Source organism: Squalius cephalus (assembly GCF_949319135.1).
Source record: "Squalius cephalus genome assembly, chromosome: 1".
In the NCBI taxonomy this organism is placed as follows: domain Eukaryota; kingdom Metazoa; phylum Chordata; class Actinopteri; order Cypriniformes; family Leuciscidae; genus Squalius; species Squalius cephalus.
Window position 1 is genome coordinate 58,308,098 of NC_137122.1, and position 10,072 is coordinate 58,318,169.

Sequence of the window (10,072 nt, forward strand, 5' to 3'; positions counted from 1 at the left end):
TGCTTTCCTTGCTAGAGCACCAGCTCTGTTTCAACATGTTTTCTTTTTCTAACTGTGGACACATTTGTCCTTGAAAAGAGGTAAAAACATCCACCTATGGTAAACGGAAGTAGGAGGGCTTATGATAAAATTCATTTGTTTATCCAATCGATTGTGAAAGTCTTTGTTCTAAATCAAATGAATATGCATAACAAGAAGAGTATATAAACTTTGGGTCTGACCAATAAAACTTTGTAGAAGAAGGAGATACCATTTTGTTTTTGTATCATTCTTCCCATGTTGGACTGCATGAGAAGGATCTGAAGCAGCACGGACGGAACAACAGAGCAAAGTTTGTATGAAATGATTAACTAAAGATTCATTTTTTATGACACTAACCTTAGCCCAGATGTGCTGACAGAGAGTTCTTGTTTAAATGCATGTTGCAGTAATACAACTTTAAATGTGTTTACTGTTTTATCCCAGTCTCAAAATATTCTGTTCCTTATTTAAAGGAAAGGCAAGATTTTTTGTAACTCAATTTGCTGAGAATTGTGTTCTTGTCTCTGCTTTTTGCCATATTTCCAGCATGAGGAGAATCATGTATCTTCTATTGCCTCTACTGTTTCTTCATGTTTCAGCACAACATTGGACGCCGTTTGGTTAGTAAACCTTTTCTTTAATTTTTATATAAAATACATTGTTTGCAGTTACAAAAAAAGAGAGAAAGAAAAAGTACTATATAAAAAAGAAAAGAAAAAGAAAAGGGTGCCCGGGGGTGGGGGGGAGGGGGGAGGGGGGAGGAGTCATTCAGAGAGTCATACTGTTTACGTACAGCCTTACTTCAGTCAACAAATGTATAAAATTGGGTTTCTGATCGGTAAACTTACATTTATAAATATAAAATTTGGTCAAAAGTATAAATAAATAAATTATATTTTCCATTTTCTTCAGGATAATCTGTGAAACCAAAGAGTACATTTTCCCATAAGAGAGAGACTGATGGTCTTGAACACTGAATATTTTCATGAATGCATTTCTGTACCTTACACCACAGTATAACAGAAAAAGTACAATGCCAAAATAAATCCAAGGTGGTTTCGTGATAATTATTACAGAAAGTACAGTTTAAATGTTTGTTTGTTTTTTTACATTTTTTGTAAATAATGATTAGCTAGATAAAATCGATGACTGAGTTTAAAATATATTTCTTTAACCTTATTTCTAATATGAAACATCCAACGCACATGGCACCCTTTAGCGTCAATATGAGACGCAGATAGATATGGGCCAGAAGGCGCCTCCTAGCGGTCTAACCCTAACCCTACCCCAGACCTAAACCTAACCATAACCGAACAAAGCTCTGTGTGTGTCATATTGACGCTAAAGGGTGCCATGTGCGTTGGATGTAGACGAAATGTCAAAAGCGTCAGTATATGACGCCCTAGGATGAGAACGCGTTACATAAACACACATGTATATAATGTTATATTTCTTATTTTTTTAAATTATTTAAATTATAAATGTTTCATATTTTCAAGCTAGTTGACAACAGCAAAAGTACATCTGCATATACTAAAGTATTTAACCAACCCTAAGTTGAGGAGTGCACAGTCATTACTTTTAAAAAATATAGTGCAGTCTTAATCTTTGGCCAATCGTCAACCTCACCACAGGCTCTACTCTTCAGCACATTAGTATCCCCAAAAACTCACACATACCAGAAAACCTTTTAAATAAAAAAAATAATGGAACAGTATTTAATATATACAGGTTTTGTGACTCAGATAAGGTCCAGTTCTGGTTTATTTCTTTTGCTCTCTGCTACATTCTGCAGAAATACATTCACATTTTTAAGGGAACGTATGTGCAATATATGTACACAATAAAGGATAAAACTTTGGGATTATTACATTTAATGCTATGTTTGTCTTCATTTATAAATATTTTATATTCATTGATATATAGCCATACATGGTCAATGCATATATTGCAGTATATTGAAAAATATAAGCACTAGTTTCCCATATATGAAAATGTATTATGTAATATATTGCATTATATTTTGCAGTATACTCCCATATTTTTTTGTTCCGTAAGGGTTCATCACAGCTCATTGTCCGGTCTCGATTACACATAGTCGACTATTCTCCCTGTCTCCAGCGATTTCCCTGTCGCCACGTCTTCCCTTCCTCTGTGTCTCCGTCTAGATCAGGGTTCACCAATCTCGGTCCTGGAGGGCCGCTGTCCTGTAGAGTTTAGCTCCAACCCCAATTAAACACACCTGAACCAGCTAATCAAGGTCTCACTAGGCATACTAGAAACTTTCAAACAGGTGTGTTGGAGCTGGTTGGAGCTAAACTCTGCAGGACAGAGGCCCTCCAGGACCGAGATTGGTGAACCCTGGTCTAGATCATCCTTTGGAACCTACCTCTTCATCACTGCCCCATATATTATCATCTTCCAGTGTCTGCATTTTGTAACAGAAGACCGGACCATGACAGAAAATGGATCCAGCAGTGCTCTTACTTTGCCTGGACCAGGACCAGCATTCTCTCAAGGCCCACACTGCGGCATTCCTCGACCTGGCGTGCCTTACCTCCTTCCCCGACATTGAGTATTTTCTTCCACACAGGACTCAATGCTGAGATGAAGGCACGCCTGCCTGATGGGGGACCTCGGGAGAATTTCAAGGCTTTTGTGGAGTGGGTGTGTGCCAGCAGTGAGTCCCCGTTCACCATCGGCCATCCCAGCGATGGTGAACTCGACGACATTCCAGAGCATCATCCCATGGCCGCCGTTCCAGAGTCTCGTCCCATGATGGCCGCCGTTCCAGAGTCTCGTCCCAAGATGGCCGCCGTTCCAGAGTCTCGTCCCATGATGGCCGCCGTTCCAGAGTCTCGTCCCAAGATGGCCGCCGTTCCAGAGTCTCGTCCCAAGATGGCCGCCGTTCCAGAGTCTCGTCCCAAGATGGCCGCCGTTCCAGAGTCTCGTCCCAAGATGGTCGCAGTTCCAGAGTCTCGTCCCAAGATGGCCGCCGTTCCAGAGTCTTGTCCCGTCATGGCCGCCTTTCCAAAGCCCTCTTCCAAGATGCCCGCTGCCGCGCCAGAGCCCTCGTCCAAGATGACCACCGCTACGCCTGATCCCTCGTCCAAGATGGCTGCCGTCGCGCCTGATCCCTCGTCCAAGATGGCTGCCGTCGCGCCTGATCCCTCGTCCAAGATGGCTGCCGTCACGCCTGATCCCTAGTCCAAGATGGCCGCTGCTACGACGCCTGGAACTCCCCAAGAATTTTTTTGGGGGGGGGTCTATAAACCCGTACTGCAGGCTCTGCCCTGGTCTCCCGAAGCTGCCGTCTCCACTCTGGCCATCTGAATGGCTGGCTCCACCCTGGCCGTCTGAACCAGCACCACCCTAGAGGCTTCCACCTCCTTGTCAGCCTCCAAGGCGCCCACCCTTCCATCCCTGGGATGTTACACGGCGCTACTGTCACAGTTCTGCACATTATCTCCCATCACTCTCCTTGGTCGCACCTGCACATTGTTCATGACCTCACACACACCTTCACCTCATCATCACCCTCATTACCTACACTACTTGTACACACACTTCACCCCAGCTCATTGTCCGGTCTCAATTACCCATAGTGGACTTCTCCCTGTCTCCATTCTTCTGTCTCCCTCAAGATCATCTTTTGGACTCTAACCTACCTGCTCACTTCATCACTGCCCCAATTTCTTTTTGAAAAAGAGTGTAAAAAGCTCTATTGTTTGTTTGCAGTATCTGTATTTACAGGTTTGTTGTGAGTTTTATATCAAATAAATACAATATGACAGTAATATTTGTAAACATTACAACATATTTTTTTTATGTTAAATGTACTCTACATAGTCTTAAACATCCAGTGGAATTTTACAACCAAACACATCTGTTACAAAAACAAATGCACAGTTAGCTGAGGTTAAGCAACACCTTTCATTGGCTGCTTTAAAGTCTTTAAAGTGTTTTTCAGTAAAATAAATAAATCTTTTAATTTTTTGCTGCTGAATGAAGGTTACACACCAAAGCAGCCAACACAGGAGGGCAGAATGAGATTGGTGGGGAATCTTCCTTCTTCTGGTCGTGTTGAGATCTATCATGATGGACAGTGGGGAACAGTTTGTGATGACGACTGGGACGTGGCCGAAGCACAAGTGGTGTGTCGTCAGATGGGTTTTCCTGGAGCAATCTCAGTTACGCCTGGAGGACAATATGGTGAAGGTATATGATCCTCAGTCCATTTTATTGTTACACACTATGGTAACAATAATTGTCTAATTTTTTTTACCCCAAATGCTATTTATTTTTCAAGGCTCTGGTCCAATCTGGCTGGATGACATGAAGTGTAAAGGTTCAGAAAGCTCATTGTCTGATTGCAGCTTTAAAGGCTGGGGTGTTACTGACTGCTCACATAAAGAAGATGCAGGAGTGATATGCGAGGCTGGTAAGAAAAAATAGTCTACAAGAGAAATATTTGCAGTTGTCCACTGTATATCTATTATTTACATAAATTTAATCAGTTTCATTATATATTTTCTTTACAGGTAAAAACATAACCAGCAATCGTCAGTTCTCTGTGGATAACAGTCTGGGTTTGTCTGATGATCTTGGTCTTCTGTTTGACAGTGGAGATGGTTGTGATTTCAGCATTAAAGTACGAGACCTCAGTGAAGAGGCAGAGTTGGCGTTTTGTGTGCACCGTATGATCCTCATGATTTATCCAGAACTAAACATAACAAATGAGTCCAGAAACCTCACAGTGGATGTCAGCCAGGCGTGCCATCCTCATGTCTCTGCTTTTCTCAGGTACATTTCTTAAGATCACTTCAATTTGTAGCTCAATCCAATTGTCTCAGTTAATCGAGAATGTTGCTTTGAATAGTGCATATCATAATTCTACTGAATATAGTATGGGTGATAGATGCTTACAGTGTCTGAACTGTTTTTCTCAGGTATTTGTACACTCGTCAGATTGATGTTTCCATCACTTCGGCTCAATGTCTCCATCAGCTGTCATTTATATTCGGAGTGAAGAAGCTTATGGAGGACGTTGGCAGGGTCTTCACTTCCCTCCTTCCTGAAGACAACACCTTCCGGACACAGCTATCAATGTACGAGTATGGCGTCCGCACAGGTGACCTTGTTCTGCAGGAGAATGTCCTTCAGTATCTCTCCTGGAACTGTGAGTTCCTCATAAGCTCTCCGCTGTGGAGCACCATCTCCTTTCACATGATGGACGCTCTGCTGCAGCGCTCAGACCTGATTGTGGAGGATGAAGCTTTTCTTCTTGAAGCTCTGGAGAGATGGATCCAAGACAAAGGTGATGAAATTAGTTCAGAACAACAGGCCAGCCTCCTGAATCACATCCGCTTCCTCTTGATCCCAGTGGATAAACTGTATGAAATGCAATTTTCCTCAAGTGTTCTCCATCAGAATCATGAGAAACTGTACCTAACTGGTCTGCTCAGAGGTTTTCAATTCAATGCTCTGCCTTTCTCTAAGATCAGGAATAAAATGGACAACATGAGTAATGATTATCTGCCCAGAATCTACACTGCTGATGAGTGGAGTGTATTTATCAATGACACAACCAACAATTACCCGTACTATAACTACAACTATGGTCAAAATAACAGATTCAAAACCTTCTCCACTCCTGCACACCCTAGTGCTCTTTACAAAGAGAAGAAGGTCCAGTGGCAAGCCCAGGTTTTTCGTAATGCTCAGGAATGCTCTAACTATGGTGTCTCATGTAAATCTTTTCCTGTTGCAAGGTTCTTCGCAAGTGGCAATCAGTACAGTTACACTAACACCATTCGCTTCAGCAACAGATTGATTCTCACCTGTAAGAATCAAGACAATGTCTTTCATGTCCAAGAATTTAAAAACAGCTTGGCAGTGATTCAAACCAACAGCAGTATGGGCCTGCCTAACCCCTGTCCTGATGACTACAGTTTTAGATTTGTTGTGCGTCCAGAGTATATCTGACTGCAGTTACATTTGGCTACTGTAGTTTACTATAGCCATTTTCAGTCTAATCAAATCTATTAGATTCAATCAAGTCTCTTTTTTTAAAATACATGTTATTCATTTATAATCTTGAATGAATTTTCTGAAATGTTTCACTTGATTTTAAAGGTTTCATTTAATTGTTTTAGCAATAAAAATGCTTAATTTTGCAAGTGCCCATAAAAATAAAAATGTATTTTTTTTTTTCATTTTCTCTGCTAGTTTGATTCCCTTTATTCCTCACATTGCAGTTTTTTTGTGGCCCAGCTTTGGTCCACAGAGCCCATTTTCAAACGGCCCACATGCCACAAAGATCTGGATTAAAGACAAGGGCCACATATGGGCTATAACTCTCAGCCATTTACTAACCCATAACTGGCCCTGCGCTGGGCCTGAATAGGTTTTAGTTTTGGAACCAACTCTCAGCCTTAAGTACACCAGAAACTCCAAAACTGAGCCAAATTACTATAAAATACCTCCTCACGACCAAATTACCTTTAAATGACTCATTAAAAATGACTGTCAGTTATGGCTGCCAAACAAACATGTTAAAATTAACTAATTAAAAAAAAAAAAAAAAAAAAAAAAAACCACTTAATTTACATGTATTTCCTGAATTATTTCCTGAATTAACCTGTGCTTCTGAAACTGAGTTTCTCTGATACATGTTTATTATGGCACAAAATACAAAAGAAACTATGATCAGATTATGTTGGTTACTTTTTACTGATGAACTACTCATCATTTATGGCCTGATTCAATGGAATAAGAGTTTAATTAAGTTGTTTAATATTATTTGTAAATTCCACATGTCAGTACTAATGCAGTGCTGTGATACTCTGAAAGATTTTATGAAGTAATTATGCAGAGAATGTTTTTACACGATAATGAAGACTCACACAGACATCAAGAATCAGCGTATGAAACTCAACAATGATGACAATTAACACAATTTTCAGATCAACTCTGAACATCACAAAAAAAGCTTTGTTGATTGTCACCATTGTTGAGATTAATATGTTGATTCTTGATGTCTCTGTGTGCCATAAAATAAAAACACAGCTCAAAAACTTTTCTGTATATTGATAAAAAAAAAAAAAAAAAAAAATCTGAATATCAGATTGTTATAATACTTATGCCACAATATAACAAGGCTACTCATGTGAAATGAACTGCTAATGTACACAGATGTTTGAATTTAAGCAACATCAGTGCTTCAGACCACACAATGACTATATCAACGCTAAAACGGTACCAACTTTTTTTTGTCATAACAAATGTGTATTAGAAACACACAGTTGAAGCATGCAGCCAAAGAAAAACTAATTTTAAAAAGTCAATGGTCAAGAGCCCAACTAAAGCAAACACTGATAATCAAAATGGTGACATTCTGGTAACTTTATTAATTTTAATAAAACATTAGGTAACACTTTATTTTGAAAGTCCACTTTAGACATTCTGCACATAAGTAACTTTGCAACTACATGTCAACTAAGTGTCATTATAGTATAGAGTATAAATAAAGTTGAACCAAACATTAGTATGTAAACCCCTGTTATTCTCAATGAGAACTTGTGTATGAAAGAAATAAAGTCAAACTGGATTGTAATAAAATAACATCACTCAAAAAAATAAGCTGTTGAACGAACTTAATTAAATTAAGGAAAGCTTTTCCACGAAATTGAATTACATTTTTCCAACAAAATCGAATTAGATGGAAATAATTTGTTGTAAGTATGAATTTAAATTAATTTAGTCATTCCTGCTAGATAAAGTTTTGTCAGGTTAACTACATTTAGTTTTTGTCCTGCCTTAAATCACCAACATTATAATTTGAGCTAATATGACTCTACGGTCACTTCTAATGATAGCCACTACTAGTGTTCAATTGAATTAAAACCATTTTTTATATAGTAATATAATATTAAATATTACTTGTGCAGGTCGGTGAGTGAGGTTTACACATAGTGCCCACAGCCTGAACGCAAGGAGTAATGCACTGAGCCCACAGCCTAAACACAGTCGCCACTCTTCTGCATAATGGTAACCACAAAATTAAAAAACATTACAGAAAGTCCTCTAAGTTTCTAACATAACTGAACATTAAACACTAACATTAACAACATCTTTCCATTTACTGAAAAACACATAAAATAACACTTTTTCCCTAAATTGACCCTCTTAATGCAGTCCCTTGCAAAGCATTCTGGGAACTACAGATCCACTGCCCAGTTAGATGTCAACAACAATGATTCATGTAGTTTTCACACAAATGATTTAGGTTGATTGAACACAATTAAATTAAGTTGTGACAATATTAAACAATCGTGTTACTTTTGCTTATTTTAATTAATTATTTTAACAAGAGGTCAAAATTCATTTTTTGAGTGACATCCAGTTAAGACGAACGAAAAATATTCACGTTGACTCAATAAAAAAAAAAATGGTAAACCAATTTTTATTTAAATTACATTGATTACATTTAATGAAATTAAGCTGGAATCATTTCTATGAAGGGTTGTGTCGTATATGCTCATTTTAATTAAAGGGTACATAACATGTACAGTTTCACATAATCTCATGTTAATCTTGAGTACCTATAGAGTAGTAGTGCATCTTTAATATCTCCAAAAAGTGTTTAGTTTTATTATATTTATAAAAGAAAAATACAGCTTTCCGATTCTCTCCGGAAAAAGCCGAGCTCCTGGAGGCGGAGCTATAGAGTCAAGCGGTAGTGCTTGATTTCCAGCAAAAGACAGAAATCTGATCCAGTTGTACTTACATTAATGGGGTCTTTTATCACTGGGACCGCTCCACGTTTTAATAGCAAACGATTTGCAAATCCAGCGTCGACCTGGGCCTTGTTAATACAACATTCGTCACTGAAATGACCAGAACACACAACCGCACTTGGTACACTCCGTTGCTGCCCCGGAAAAACAAACTGCATCTACTGTTCCTGTAACGCTGGGTTCTTTGGAAAGCTGAACACGGTAAGCTTTCCCTCACATCCAAAAACACACTTTTTTGGAGACATTCTTGAACAAATCCTATGCAGCGCTGCCGATGATTTCCTGTTGAAGCGCGTTGATGTGCGCGGTCTCGCTCTCCTCTAGTCGACGTGTGCGCGGGCGCGCTTTTCCGAGAGAAATGCTCATATAAGGAGTTCCACTCTGATCTACGTCATTAGATCCACGATCAAAAAAACCAGCCGAAACTTGTACCAACCCGGAAGTAAGATTTTCGGCACAGAACTTCTCCGTTATTCGTCCAAAATATTTTTTTTAAACTTTGCCCATGTTTAGCATGAGAATCCATCTCTTTAACACTGTAAACAACTCTGAATACATGAAACACCATTGTACCCCCCCTTTAATGAAATTGAACAAAGAGAAATCAAATCATTTCTTGAGAGATCTGTTAGTGTTTAATGTTCTGTTTCTGCCAGACATTTGAATTAATTCAGGAAATACCTGTAAAACAACAGTTTTCTGTCAAATATTTCTGGTAAAGTTTTTTGCACTGTATTTAAAGTAGGATATTTTACTTTAATTTTACAGGGTTTTTTTGGCAGCCACTGCTGACAGTCATTTGACCTTTTTCTTTTTCTTTTTTTTAATCATTAGTGAGGAAGGAGATAAATATCCCTGAATTAAAAGTTTGAATTTGGATCTGTTCCTGTTATAACTTGAGAGAGACAGGTCTGAGAATTAAAGATTGAGCATTTACTGAGTGAGTACAGCAGCAAGCAGTTCAATCAACAGCATCACAGGTTGAACTGCATTAGACTGTCATAAATATTCACATACAACTTTTAAATCTCACTCTTCGACAGTTCATCACTCAAAGCATCACATCCCGAAGATTTGGATTACAGCAGGAATAAATTACAATGTATTTTATGACAGCATTTAAATAAAATGATGCCCCATCATAAACAAAATTAATCAAATATTGCATGCTTATGGTTAAATGATCACAGACATTTTAATCAATTCAATATTTTAAAAACTGTAGTATTGTTTAAAATTAATCTTTTGAAATG

The 10,072-nt window shown here is 38.6% G+C and overlaps 1 protein-coding gene across 2 annotated transcripts; it reads left to right on the plus strand.

Annotated features, from left to right (window-relative positions):
* Positions 1 to 165: 165 nt before the first annotated feature.
* LOC307167964 (galectin-3-binding protein A-like) lies at positions 166 to 6,241 on the plus strand. Of its 2 annotated transcripts, none has more exons than XM_079887350.1 (6): positions 166 to 331; positions 568 to 641; positions 4,033 to 4,239; positions 4,331 to 4,462; positions 4,563 to 4,824; positions 4,971 to 6,241. In XM_079887350.1, exons 2-6 carry the CDS (start codon positions 569 to 571, stop codon positions 6,004 to 6,006), a joined length of 1,710 nt encoding a protein of 569 aa, XP_079743476.1. In that variant the 5' UTR covers positions 166 to 331; position 568; the 3' UTR covers positions 6,007 to 6,241. The 2 variants fall into 2 exon arrangements, with proteins under 2 accessions (XP_079743476.1, XP_079743477.1); XM_079887351.1 differs by having other exon boundaries at positions 209 to 335.
* The last annotated feature ends 3,831 nt before the right edge of the window (positions 6,242 to 10,072 follow it).